Genomic DNA, 15,918 nt, shown 5'->3' on the forward strand with positions numbered 1-15,918 from the left:
TTTATTCAATTCATCTCGTGTCTAAGGTGACACTGATAAATGGGCTATTAAACATTCAACGAACCGTATTTAATCGTTTAGGTAAACTTCACATTACAAACAATACAAAATTGAAGCAAATGGAAGAGCTACAACTAACCTTTAAGGAAAACTTTTGCGACTATTGTTACGAATAAATGTATTGCTTGTGCCGAGCTTCGCTCAAGAAATCTTTAAATATAAACGTATGAAACAACTGAAATTTTTTGTACTTCAAGTAGGTAAATATAGAGCTTGTTTTCACACTGTTTATAATGAACTGAGAAATATTTTAAGAGAATAAAATTATATCTTAGCATCTTTATAAATATAATATACACGTATATTAAGTATTAAGCGCTAAAAGTGATAATTACATTTACAATTTTCGGACATATTTTTCAATGAATTTTATACTGCATAATATGGCATACTCAAAGGACATGTGATTTTTTAATCAATAGAAGAAATAATTACATTTTATTATGGTTTAAGACTTTAAGTCATTTTAAAAATGATTCTTATCATTCAAATCAGATAAATGATAAATATAACTTTTCACAGTTTAATGTTTTTATATTTTACATTTTAGTTTCATTTTTAAAAATTAAAAAACTTTTCTAATCCACCTATCAGATAAGTCTTAAGAAGTAAGTACATAATCAGATGTAAATGAAATAAAATTAAAATTTGTGTGGATAATATGAAGAAATATAATATATGAAATTTTGAATATAAGCTAGATACCTACACTCCAAATTATTTTAATATTTTACTTAATGCATTGTTTTCAAAAGAAAGATTAAGGAAATTAATCACAATATTCTTATGATACGTCTTATACTTAAAATAAAATACAGTTATAAATACATAAATATTATATAGCAGGTATATATATACTATATTGAACTTATTTTATATTAATATAAGAAAACAATAAATTGTTATTATTGTAAGATTTTTTCATACTATAAATCAACTGATATACTGTTAAGGTTAACAGTGTAATAGTAGTACTACATTTTTAATTCATATTATTATTATTCATATTTAGTTTGAAAGATTTATGGAGAAAGATTAGTTCAAATTTTTCACCAAATGGTTACTGAGCCACCTTTTTAATGCATCATATGCAAAAAACCACATTCAAATTTATTATGAATACGCTAATACTAGCTCTCGAGTTCAACTTTTTTTTGAATTAATATAACAGTAATCACTACAATGAAAATAATCTTGGTATATTATCTTATTGTGTAGATCCCCAAAATATTCTACTGACTGCTTTAAATGATAATTTATTTGAGTGCCTACACATAGTAATAGAATTCCATATTTTCAAATTAAATTTTTTTTTTTAATATGCGTTAAAAATCATAGGGAAATTAATATAAAATCTGTTGAAAAAACGAACTTAAAACATTTCTTTGTTATATATTTTAAATACTTATTTAAATTAAATGAATATGTCATCGAACTGTGATAACAAATTAAATTAAACGCAAATAACATAAAGTTAAATTCGAGTGATACGAACAGTATCCGATAAATACATAAATAAATAATACATTTTAAATTTTTAAAATAAAAATTACCCATGTCATATTTAGAAAAAAATATATCAGCTATCAATTATTAGTTCCATATAAATATTACGATATTTCTCTTTTAAAACCTATTATAGCTAAGTATGATTTAATTATTCTGAAAATGAATTCTTCATGCTATACTCTTAAGTATTATTTTTACGTCAGTAGGCATATTATGGTTATATAATAAAAAAAAATATATATATATCTACCTACGGTTATTCCGTTGTCATTTATTACTCACTAATTGTCAATTGATACTACTTACTAACAGTCAATTTTTATTACTATATCATACTTATAAATATTACTTACAGTGATCAGCTTACAGTTGTCGCATAAAACTGTCCTTACTTTTATACGCCTTAATATATGTCCATATAGGTAGTGCATTTAAGGATGCGTTTGACGGACATTTCATAGATTTATGTATCTAAATATGTATATTTTAAATTGTTATTAGAAAAATTCAACAATCTACACAATAAGTTAAAGTGATATTCAGAAATAACAAAAACTGCAGATAATATATTAAATCACATGTTTAGAAAATAATTTTAAACGGTATTTAAAATATGCTTTTAATTCTTGAATAAAAACAATCTTGAATTTAATATTTTGTTAAAAGTATTGTTATAATGTATATATTTGTAGCTTAGTGGATATTGCTCATTTGTTTCTAAATAAATATTATAGTCTTCGGGATAAATGCATAATCAACAGATTAATTAAAATATTTCTTTTATAGGTACCTTATAGTTCACCCAATTAAAATATTTATATTGTTATAACGTTATAATAACATTGTGTAGTAAAATAAACCTGAAAAATCTTCTGTTACTGACTAGAGGAATAATTATTATTGTTCTATCGATAAATTGACCACTGGACACTGACCAACTATCAATAGACTACAATCCAATTAATATTAACAATATTTAATTCAGATTTTTAGTACATACAACTCAAAAACCAATCACTAGTAGTGCAGTACAGTAATATATTATAATTAATTAATTTTTAGAATATAATATAAAAAAATGTTTACCTCATCATAAATGCTAAGAAAAAGATGACACTTTAACTTTCACTATTCAATAACGTTAAATGTAAAGTAATTTAAGTGCAATAAAATATGTATATTGAAATAAAAAACTAAAAATAGAAACTATCGTATTTTATAAAATCTCAAAACCTATAAAAAGAGTTTTTGTCTAAGTCAATAGTTATTATTTTGACAACTCACATAATATTTCTACGTAGTAATAAATCGTTCAACTTACTGGTTTTACCCATAGACAAGTATACTTCTTTTTATAGTTCGTCTTGGCCATCGGTAACCGTTACGATTTTCACAAAATCAGGGGTACGAAAACAATATATATTATAATTAAAAGACTATTGTGATTACTGATTTGTAATGTAATACCAACTTAAACGCAAAAATGTCAACATGCATATGATTTAAGCATTTTAAAACCAACTTCGAATATTTGTATCACGATGAATTTACATAATAATTATTGGTTATTTCTTTATGATATTTATTATTTACTAATATTCAGGTATTGAAAACTAAAAATTGGTCATTTCAATATCATATTGTTGCTGGAGGCTACACTGATTTTTAAATATAAATAATATAATATTTTTGTTTGCCTGTAACGTTGGCTGACCGTGTCCGGGTAAACCATAGAGTATATTATTTTATAATGTTATGTGTAGTTCAGAAATAAAATATTGTTGTTAAAATAATAACTCTAGATTTTATATGTCATTACGGTTTTAGGTGAAGAATAGAATCTTGTAATTGTTTTCCTTTTCTCTAAATCCTATCACTACTATCCCATCCGTCTATTTACTATAAAGACTCTTTGATACGTCGTAATAATAGTACGTGGAAGAACCGACGTCTGTCTGTCGAATTTTCTATTAAAACTGATGTGGACAGATAGGTTGAAATGTGCATTACAAGGCGGTAGACAACATTAAATATTGGTTATATTGTGAATAAACCGTTATTTCTTCATTGTCTAATCCCACAAATTTGATATAAAGATTTAAGTAAGTATTACGCTGACACTATACCTAATACCATATTAACATACACTAACCCATTTACACTTTTTACGTAGATACCTAATATAAATTATAGATTAAAGTTTTAATGGGTAGGCAATTTACTAGCTTAGGTCTTAAATCACTTATCTCAAATTAATTATTAATCATTGTTAAAATAATTAATATATTAAATTTAAAATACATTGGAATGTAAAAAATTATTTAAGATAATCAATAATCATATTATAAAATTTTTTATTAGTTTATAAGTAGTAAAAATACTCTTAGAAAATTACACTCAGCAATTAATAAATATTTAAATAAATAATAATACTTTAAAAGAAGATATAAGTACATTTCGGTATATAGGTGCGTGTATATCAGGGGAAATTATATTGATAAATAATTAATGGAAGTTAGAAAATAAACTGCGATCATTTTATTGACTATTGTTTATAACTTAAAATAAAATTATAATGATCGACGCAAATTATAAGAATTAACCATGTTTAATTAATGATACTTATTCAGGAATATATTTCATAAAGGAATACGTGACTTTAAAATTCAATTAGTTACTTACCTAATTATTATTATAAGCTGCCTTTGTCAATGGTGTTATACTCATTGTTAATAGAAAATTTATTACTTAAACTAGAATTATAACATAACTTCTCCGATTATTTTTTTATCAATTGATCAATAAAACTTCTTATTCCAAACAAAACAAACATTACAGAAATAAATATTATAGAAAATAAGAACGATAAAGATATTTTAACAGCAATAAATTACCAGCAACATATTATATAGTTCATTTTTTCGCTATCATTTTCAAAAGAGCACTACTTTGTTGCCCCATCGGCCGTCACATTGGTAAATCTATAAATCAAATTTAATCCAATAACTGTGTCAGAAAGTAACGTATATTATATATTATATTATATTATGTATGTTTAACCATTTCATAAATAAAATTCTATATCATCATTTCGACAGCGATAAAAAAATATTCTTACACAAAGGTATACTTTAGTAGTATTATATAAATTAATAAGTTTTTGTTAAATTAAATATTCTCCTTTTAACATTTATATCCACAAAGAAGTCATATAAAAATAAATCTTTTCTCATCATAAATATTCAATTTAAAAAATAAAGGCTTATAAAATGCATGTTAAAAATGTTTTAGAAAGGTAGATATTCGAATATGTTCATAATATTATTTATTAATTAGAGTTATGTTATAGCATAAGTACCTTTTATAATCTTATTAAATGTACTTGAGCTTAATTAACAGTTATCATTTGAAGTAATAAATAATATTGTAATATTAAATAAACAAATATTTCAGGATTTTTCCAACCCAAATAACAAATATAACAACAATCCTATCACCCATATGGTTCGTTATAAATCATATATTTCGTTGCAATAATTTACCATGAATTAGACCCTTAACCATTCGCACTATTATTTTCAAAATGTATATCGCATTAAGCATAGTTTCTTTATTTCTATTATTTTATTTTTTTGAATTCGACTTCGTAGTTTTGTCGAAACCGCGTCTCTTGTCGCTTCTTTTTTTTTCTTATTAACGTCCTTTGTTCTCCGTTCTTCATACATAATACAACGCACTCAATAGGCCCTCGGGTTTCCCTTGTTTTCACTAGCCCATACACACTTGTGTCCACTATCCGCACCGCCTTTATTTTTTTCCCACCCTTGCCTTTTATTTTGCCCTTACCTTTTTTTTTTGCTCTTCCACTTTTATGTTCTCCGTAGACACATTGTAAACTTTGTCTTCTGTGCTTTCAATTGCTTCGTCTGTAGCTCCTTTACCCCGTTTGGCTATCACCGTATCCCTTTATAGACTCATTTTCCCTTTACCCTTTATACTCTTTATGAGTAATTTCTTCACCAGTTTCACCCCTTCTTACAATTTTCTAAGATCCTCATTCTAAAAGACACTATTCTCGAATGATTATCAATACGGACTCCAGAAAAATATAATTGAACTGCATCATATCGCATAAAACACAATCCGAGAAACCCTTTCTACTTAAGTGGTTTCCAACACAACACGTTAATTTAATATTAAAATTGTCTTTTTTTATTTAACCTTCTCTTAGGAAATGGTTCGTCGGAATTTTTACTGAAGATATTTTAAGTGTAATATATTATAATATTATGCCAAGCTTTATTTTATTTTATTTTAATAAAGTAGGGAATCATTAGGTTAAAAATTCGAGAATCATATTATAGTTTATAACACATTTTTTTATTTTTTATTTAATTTTTTTTTATTTTGAAAATTTACAATTTATACTAACTAAGCACAATAAGTAAATATGATGACAGTATACAAGTATAACACAGTATGTAATGATTTACCTAGTAACCATCCTGGGCTATAACCAGTTTAAATTAAAACTATATATATACTACGTATATAGACACACTAAATCTATATGTTAAAAATAGCGTATACACACAACTAATGCATGATTTTGACTTTTTTGTTACGTTTATAATAATAATATAGTTTATTAACTATTTAATAAGGTTTTGTATAAGATTTAATTAGTTATTTCAATCTTACCAGATTTTGTACACAAAATCTAGTTATCGTAACTGGCAGCTATTAATATTTCTATATTAGGTAGATAATAAAAAAAGAATTATATAATTACAATTTCAATTTGAGTTTACTAATAATGGTAAGTAAAACCTAAGATTTTTTTTTCATTTAATTTTGTTAATTTCAAAATTAAAAAATCATTTCACGTATTTATTAAATTTAAACTTAAATTAATAACTTTGAAGGAAATTATGTGAGTGCAAAACAAGAACTTATTACTGTACGATTTTACAACAGAACAAATAATTCATTTTTGTTCCGGAAATAATTTTAGAACGGAACAAATATAAATTGTATGTTAGCTTAGAATGTATTAATATTTTGTACATTTTTGTTGACAATTATTCTATGATAATTAAAACAAATAATCATAATATAATAAATAATCATTTTAGAGACAGTTTTTTTCATTGTTGAAAATCATTATTGAATTAAATACTTCAACAGCGTATTTGAATTATAATTTATAAGTTTGATTAAATACTTTTATATATACTAATATGTGCATGTGTATCTGTTTTTAAAACATATCTTGCGTCAATTTTATTTTCTATTGCTATAGCTAAATGCATAATATTGTATGCTGTTTTTAATTTGTAATGTTAAATACGCCGTTTAATTACTCATTTTATACTATATCATTATATAATATTATATTCTGATTTAGATGGTACTTGAATGTAAATATTAGTAATTACTTATAAATTATAGGTGTTAGATGTTGTATATAATATAAATAAAAATGCTTAACTTAGCATAATATTAAGAAAATCTAATACTATTTTTAGAAAGTACATGGAGTTGACCACACTATGTCAAGATTATTTTACAAAACTTATGTCGTAACTATTTATTTTTATAGATATTAAAAACGATGTTCTTTAGACTTTTCAGAAATATTGTTTTGTATAAATATAAGTAATACATGTAAGTTATGCTGTTACACGTTACTCAAATTAGCGGCACTCTAAAAGTAATTTGTTAAAGTATGTTTTTTTTCTTAACAAGTTGTAATGAAACCCATAAAAAACAAACCACGTTGAAACTCGTGCAAGAGACGCTAATAACAGTTGCAAATGTTTTCAGAATATATTTTTTGATTTATTTCCGCGGGTGTACAGTAATTAAATAATAGTTTACTGTGACTATATAACCACAAGTCTTATTTTTTCTTCTTCCTTATTTTACAACCAATGAAGAAGAGTAAAGTTTCAAAAGCAGTAGAAATTTAACAGGATAAAATTAGAAGAGAACAGGATAAATGTAAATAAAAAAAAATAAAGCACATTCAGGATTGTAAAATTAAAAGAAAAAAGTAAACGGAAAAGTTTACCGTGTAAAATAATCCAGAGAATCGAATGAAAATTTCCTCGGTGAAAGAACGATGGTCTTCTAGTAAATGGTCATTGGGGATGTAGGAGTGGTTTTTAATCTGTCGAGGGTCGACGACGTTCAAATTAAACTTTCGCTCCAATATGAATCCGAGTAAGGGGCGTAGTGGGATGCAGTTGACGCGATGCAATTTAAAAACGAATAGTGAACTTAACAACGAACAAGAAAAATATCAGTTCATTAAAAAAAACATAACTATTCCCCTACTGTAAATTATTATTATTTGATATATATTTTTAACAATAATCCTTCAACACACAACACAATAATTATAAACATCGTTTACATATATTTATTTAGAAGACTCGTCTAGTTATAATATAGTTTATATAATAACAACTAACACTAACGGTGAATTTTAATTCGTCTACCAACATGTAATTTTTTTCCAAATATGTTATTAAAAATATATCTCCAGTTATAATATGTATAGAAGGAGATATCAGTTTATTATTTGTAAATAATCTTGTGATACATTATATTTCTGAACATGATACGATACCAGAAGCATTATGGTAAAAGTATTGTTCACTCAAGAAGCAGAACTCTATTTAATTTACCAAATAATTTTAAGCTGATTTCACATAATTTTAATTTTAATCATAATAACACATAAGTAGATATATCGGGTGATCTGTTTAAGTTTTTAACATGTAAATTCATAAAAAAAATGGTTTTATTAATTCATGATATTTTAATTATAAGTTAACATTTGAAAATGAAAAGTTGATAGTTGTTTCACCAATAAATATAAGGGTGAAAAGGGTGAAAAAAATTAGAATATTATACAGTTTTAGAAAAACATAAACCTAAAAGTTAATACTTTTCTAAATAATTAGTGTATATAATATACCCACTTAAATGGATCACCCCGTATATAACCACGTTATTGATGACATATTGTTATAAATCTTGGTTGGATTGACTTTGGTAGCTAACTAAAAATGACTGATTGATGACAGTTAACTTGGATTCCTCATAATATATTATTATTGAAGCAATTCTAAATTTATTCTCTACAATGATACTATTTGAGCTTTTTTTTCGATTTATTTGGAATTTATTGATATCCTAGAATTCTGCCAATGTATTATTGTAATATGTGCATACTTGTATTTTAAGTTGAATAATAATTACTTTATTTGTTTAAAAATGTGATTATACAACATTATAATACACAAGAATATTTTATTTTATAATATTATTTTATATAATACAAAAAAATAAACGCTGTTGAATATTTAATTAACAATGATGCATTTATGTACACTTATTATTGTGAAGTATATAATTAGTTTTAACTTGGGATATAAAGAATTATGACATTATTTAGTAATAGTTGTGTGCATCCTGATAAAAACGCATATTTAACAGTATTAAGTTTTTTGAAGGCTGATGAAGCTTGGTAATATTATGTTTAAGTATGAATGGCGTCGTACTTGCATACTTGTGCCTAATTATTAAATGTTTAATTTAAAGTTATTTAGTGTTGATAAACGTATAATAATGTTTGTGTTGTTCATATATATAAACCTTCATTGATTTATTTTTTCGTTTGTTTAAATGTCGACGATGATTACTGGTTCAATAACATTTATTATATTTAAATATAAATTAAACATTAGACTTAAATAGTTTCATAAATATTCAATATAAACATATTTGTCAAACTTAATTACTTAACTAATATAAAGTTTGAACTGATTGTGTTTTAAATTAATTTAAAATGCAATTTTATATCATGCGGCACCAGCACGTCATGATAAATAATTAAGATGCGTATTTCTTATTAAAATAAATGTTAAGCAGTAAGCTTTTGGCTATTAATAATTGGCATAGAATTTACATTCAAATACCTACTTACTAACAGTAATGAAAATGTTTAATATGCAGTTAAAAGTTAAAATTATTATTTTATATTTAATCGTATATTATGTTCAATAATTCAACATCAAACTTATTAAATAAAAAAATAAAAATAGTTTATGTGATAAACAGACTTAAGTTACAAATAATATTCAAATAGGACACTGTGTTTTTTCTTCAATTTGTTTTAGGTATAACCACCAAGTTATTGTATTATATATAAATACAATCTAGTTTCTAATCAACAGTCTAGAGTTTACTGAAAGATTGTTAGAATAATAAAATTGCTATAGAGACCCTAGTGCTAGGTACATGTATGATTAATTTTTTTGTTTATTTTTTAGTATTGAAAATAAAAATTTTTTTCGATAAACTCAAAATAGTCTATTTATGAATCTGATTATAAGAAAAATGTTGATGGTAAAAAGATTTATCTAAGTCAAATAGCATATTTTTTAGAATTTTTTAAAATTAAATATTTCTTAGCTTAAATTAATTTGGAACGTAATAATTTTTAAAAATATGATTTTTAAGAATTTGCTGACATGAGTATATTTCTTAAGTTATACCTAATATTAACAATTTTTTTCATACATTTAATTAGCATATTAGCATATTTCTTTTTTATCAGATATCTCTGTTATATCACTCTGTATAATAATTAATAACATTGTATTATGTTATTAATTTAATATTTTCATTTCTATATTAACTGCTGCAAGTTATCATTAAAATCATATTGTGTTTAGTTATTTCATGATGATTTTGGTAAAATATTATGTCATGTTCTATTTATATTAATTATTAAATCTCATAAACATAATATAATATATTTCATTGCATTTTTGTACAATTTAATGTAATATTTTAAAATAATGGCTATAATTTTAGTTTTAACAATATCCATTATCCATATTGTATAATATCTGTGTAATTATAAGTATGATGCGTACTAATTTTTATTCATTTTATTCAAGATACAAATGTTAGTTAAGAGATTTCCCAGTTAAATAACTAATTAAAAATGGTTTAGATTTCTATAAATTGTTATTTGCATATTTCCTTTTGAATTCATAAATAGCGTTTTATTATAATATGTGAAGATTTATATGGGTATGGTTTCTTTCAAACCAATAAAACATTATTTATTTGAGAAGTTATAAAAATATGTCACGCACATAAACTTAAGAGCGGTATTAAAAATTTAAAAATACAAGATATTTTCAATGTGGTTCGGAATCATAAAATAGCATATTGGTCATTGGGGAACAATGTTAAGACAACAGTACAACACAAACACTAACCTTAGGTCACGATGATAGAAAGGTCCTTTATAAATAAACAGATACCTGCTATAAGTCTATACAAATAATATATTATTGTCAACAGTGAGTGTAGGATTTACGATTTATTCAACAACATATAAGCAATATATACTGTGTTCAATATAGGTTTTAATTTATTTTAAATTTAGTAATAGATCAATAGATGCCTAAATGTTTTATGTAAAAAGTGTACTTATAACGCCTTAATCAGTTTGAACGGATTATGTTATTAATATAATACCTCAATTGTTAATTTTTCTTGAGCAGTTAAAATTAATTTGCTTAACAAATCGTGGATTTTTTTAATAATCAAGTCTTGTGACACTATTAAAATACTTTTAAATCTCTGAAAAATAAACCATATTTCATATACAAATACATTATATTATAACATGCAATTTAAATATTACCTAAGAGTATTTATTATCAACTTTGTTAATTTGTCGTAGCTATATTTACTATTTCGAAGTATCGATAATACTGAATTTTATTATATGACAGTGTAGAACTTGCAAATAAATATGAATGTCTTCAAACACTTTCTGATCGGGGGATAAATCACTCTACGATAAAATGTATCGCAGAAAAAATATTTACCTAATACAAAGAAATATTACATATAGGTAACACAGAGTCACAGAATATGTACCGCATACCTTATTAGTACTTTCAAAATTAATGTACTCAATCATTTAAAATTACGTATATTAAGCGAAATATAATGTAGAAATCCCAGAAAAAAATATTTAATTTATAGTTTTAATTATTGTTAAGAAAACCTTATTTATGGGTATCTTCTGTACACAGATTTAAGTTCTCTTTCATACGCCTATTTTTATATAATTTATTAATATATTAATCAAAATATACAGAGATTTAATTTACAAAATATTAAAAAATTATACAAATTTAAAAATTCTTTCTAGAAAATAAAAAATAACCAACAATAAATAAATTAAACTTTATGAAATTAAATGTATCTATTGGTATGCCAACGAAATTATTCATATTTAATTTCAATAAGTTGTTATAATTAATACACAATTGGTTTATTAAAAACTAGCTGAGTAGGTACCTACGTAAATATTGTAATATTATAATAATAATTATTATTATATTATTATATTATTATACTTAAATATTTGTTTGATATTTAATTTTCTTTTTAATTAAAACTCCGAATAAAAATGTCTAATTAATAATTTTAAAATTTGTGACTTTAGTAATATTAAATAGTGCCACCATACGTAATGTAAGACGTTATACGAAACGCATTTATACAGGTTTATTGTTATCATATAATATGTGTGTAGTTAGTACACTGTACGGACATTTTGTAAAATTAAAATGCACAACATTAAAGAATAATCTTATTGCTTGTAGCTAGTACAAAATTTAAATTTAATATTTCAATACATCTAAAACACAAATATTTTTATTTTCGTCTGAATACAGATAGATTTTCCAACCTCTACATGGTGAACATCTTCATACACAAAAATTAAATCAAAAAGATTTGAAAAAAAAAAACAATAAATTATAAAATAAATATTACTCGGCTTTTAAAAAAGTTCTTACCGGGTAAAAAAATGTGCACGACGAAAACAAAAGTCACGCCGAGCCGGTGAAACATGTCGAGGGTTGCGCGTCTAACCGATACTGACGATATCCGGCGACTGCGCCGACACCCCTGACCAGGCTTAATACACTCCGGCAAACGACCGCCCAGTAAAATGCCCCCTATAACGTGTGTGTAACATTGCAAGTGTTTTTTACGCGTCAAAAAAAAAACCGCCTTTTTCTAATATATTTCTTTAAGACTCGCCACTACATAACGACTTCCGAAAAAAAATATTATAACAAATCCCTATGTTGTAAGGCTTTTTTAATTTTATAAATACGTGATGATCAAATATCATAATTTGACAAAAAGCAAACATAAAAGTTCACGCGAAATCCGCGTTTTTCCACGGATATAACATTATAAGATGATATGTTTTTTTTCAATTTGATTTAGACTGGATGGACCTCTGAAACAGTATTTATTTGTGTTAAGAATTTGGCAGTTTGGCTGCAATATTAATCTTACCTGCAGTTGCCAGTTACCCATGTAGTATCTATCTTTTGTTTAAAGAATAAATGCTTCAGGCCTAACGTGCAGAACTAAATTTAATAATACAATACTACTTTAACAAAATATATTCAATACGAACTGAAAATAAAACAGTATCCATGCCGAATTTTTACCAGTATTATACGAAAACCTGGGCCCTCAAATTGGAATCATATAATTAAACAATACATTTTTAAAATGTTCAGATAAGTTTAGATATTGAGATCGAATTATTACTGTAAGCAGAAAATAATTTTTTGTAGAATTTTACTTACACTTAATTTTTTTTTAATACGCACGTGGGTAAAATGCTTGAAACAATTTTTAAGAATTTGTTTCAAAATTGTTGAACATCGAAATCAAATTTATTGAATTCAGTTATTTTCTTCGCCAGATTTTTCAACTATGGATATATTTTTATTAGCATAATACAAAGTTCCACTTTTTTTCGAGTACCATGCATATTATGAATATCAATTAATTGTTCTCTTTAAAAGCAAAATTTAAATTATTAGGTGGGTAGAAACAAGTAAAAAAATATACGTATTTTTCAATTAAATTGAATAAATTTACATTGTAATTATTCTTTTATTAAAAACTAAATGATATTCAACGTAATTAAGATTAATAATAGTAATAATGTAGCTGTAAGTACCTATAGATAAAAAATATATTGTTAGAAAATTGATTTACTGAGGTTTCACTTATGGTTCTATTATTACGTTTATTCATCTAAAATGTTATCATGAATATGTCTGCGTAGGTACCCAAAACAATATTAACTCAACATTTGATAATGACTGTAACTTAAATAAAGCACTATAAGTTATGTAGTTATATTACAAATGAGACTTTTTTTCCAAAGCACGTCTCTAATACTCTTAAACACTTGTAATGATCGAACTGCGATAGGTCAATTAAAAATAAATTTTAGTCCTGAAACAAATTAAAATAATAAACCTAACTATAAATATGACATGAAACTTATATTCTAAAATTGTTAAGCTTAAGGAGGAATAATATTGAATCTTAAATGATTACCACTCTTGTATGAATAAATCAGTACTTAGGTATGAAATTTATAAGACTATTTATTTGATTTTTTTTAGAATGATTTTTGTGCTCAAAACCTAAATGTGAGAACCTATATCTATATATGACAAATGTAATAGTAAGGGTGTTATTCTCGAGAAATAAAGTAAAGCAAATTATTTGTCACCCAGCTTGTTATCGATGTCAGCAATAGCATTACATTCCACTAATTAAAGTACCAAATGAAATTATATTTTAGAATTTATTTATAAATAATTACGTGTAAATGTGTAATACATTTGTTGTGATACAATTAAATTTGCGTGCTCTTAAAATATGTGCGTTATGTACATAAAAGGGTGTTTATAATGAACAGTGGCGTAAGGTAGCTAAAAGTTAATCAGGAGTTCAGTAAATCGGGTGTGAAAGCCAAAATCTAAATAATATCAACGTACCTACATAATAATATTACGTATTATGTGCACTGCAAAGAGGATTACATAATACTTTGTACTCAGAATTTGTTGACAATTTTCAGTTTATTATTAATAACGTGTGTTCGTATATACAGTACAATCTATATATATATATGTGTGTATGTAGGTCAATTTAATTTAAATACCTAATTAGAACATTTTAAAAAATATCACGAACTTAATGTAATAAAATAATTCTTATATAATGTTATATTTCAATACTATTCTTATTCAAATCGATTAACCATAATATTATAATAGATTGCAGGTTGCGACTACAAGATATAAAATATAATTTATCAAAACATATTTAATACAAGTTCCAAGCTCTTCTAAAAATCGCTTATGCTTGAATACTGATGATCTAAGTTATGATGACCTATATACAAATAATGTAATTCGATGCGAATTCGTTTAACATGATGACCTCACATAATGGTTAACAGGTATGTATTTATTTTTGACATTTGAAAGCTACCGATCCCCAACAATCGTGATCAGATCAACACTCGTTGATTTTCCCCATCACTTTAGTATTACCTATTGTGTACATATAGGTGTATTCGTTCATTATGCAGTTTTGTTTTTACACACTATTATTCCTGGTATGAACCGTGGTTATGGTGAAAGTTCGTCGTCAAGCGCGTAAACGCTTCGTTCTCTCAATCTCAAGCCAATCGCAATTCTGCCTTTTTGTCTTTCACTACACCAAATCCGCACCTTTATGTCAGTGACAATAATATTGTAATAGAAAACTTCAGCAGTACAGCTGCACATTTAGCACAACATAAATAAAAGTGTTATATTGATACCTATAAAAGTTATATCATTAATCAATAAATATGTGATCGATGATAATTTTCATACAATTCGCACATTATGTCATTATTAGGTTATAGAATTTTTTAACTAGTTTTTTAAAACATTATTGATGATAAAACATAAAGTCGCGATTGAACTAAAATTTCATTTGAAATTTACAAATTTGCATTCTAATACAAAGTGATTCTCTAAATATTATCATCGATACTTATTAATGATTACTCAATTACAAGGTACACCATTATACACTTGATTAAACAGCAAAGCGACTTCTTCAGGTTTTTTTTAACGAGATACGAGAGTATCACTAGTAACTTTGGCGTGAGCTTAAATTTGTATGCCGTGGTAAATAATTCAATTTGAAAAACTATTCCAAAAGTTAAGATCGGTTTACCCGAATCTAGTTAAGATTAAGTTTCTTTGTTTGAAATGTATACTGCGGTTTTTCACTACTGTATTCCTGAAAACACACAGGAGATTAGAAAAATTGAGCTTTTACTATATTGTCTATTGCAAACGTTGCATAGGTATGTAATCAATTTTCGATTAATATACGTGAACAACACTATGAAACTTTTCTCCA

General features: G+C 24.9%; 1 protein-coding gene across 7 annotated transcripts in view; it reads right to left on the bottom strand.

The window, feature by feature from the left end:
- Positions 1 to 12,580, bottom strand: part of Dscam2 (Down syndrome cell adhesion molecule 2) — a 146,153-nt gene extending 133,573 nt beyond the window's left edge. For 6 of the 7 annotated variants that reach the window (XM_089228516.1, XM_089228515.1, XM_089228514.1 and 3 more), the window contains exon 1: positions 12,471 to 12,580. In XM_089228516.1, coding sequence (XP_089084642.1) covers positions 12,471 to 12,525 — 55 coding nt within the window. In that variant the 5' untranslated portion in view covers positions 12,526 to 12,580. The remainder of the gene's footprint in view (positions 1 to 12,470) is intronic. The other variant, XM_089228518.1, reaches the window with a different exon arrangement.
- Between the last annotated feature and the right edge of the window lie 3,338 nt (positions 12,581 to 15,918).

Source organism: Diuraphis noxia, unplaced genomic scaffold (assembly GCF_037042655.1).
Source record: "Diuraphis noxia isolate RWA-SAM2 unplaced genomic scaffold, SU_Dnox_SAM2 contig0005, whole genome shotgun sequence".
Taxonomy (NCBI): domain Eukaryota; kingdom Metazoa; phylum Arthropoda; class Insecta; order Hemiptera; family Aphididae; genus Diuraphis; species Diuraphis noxia.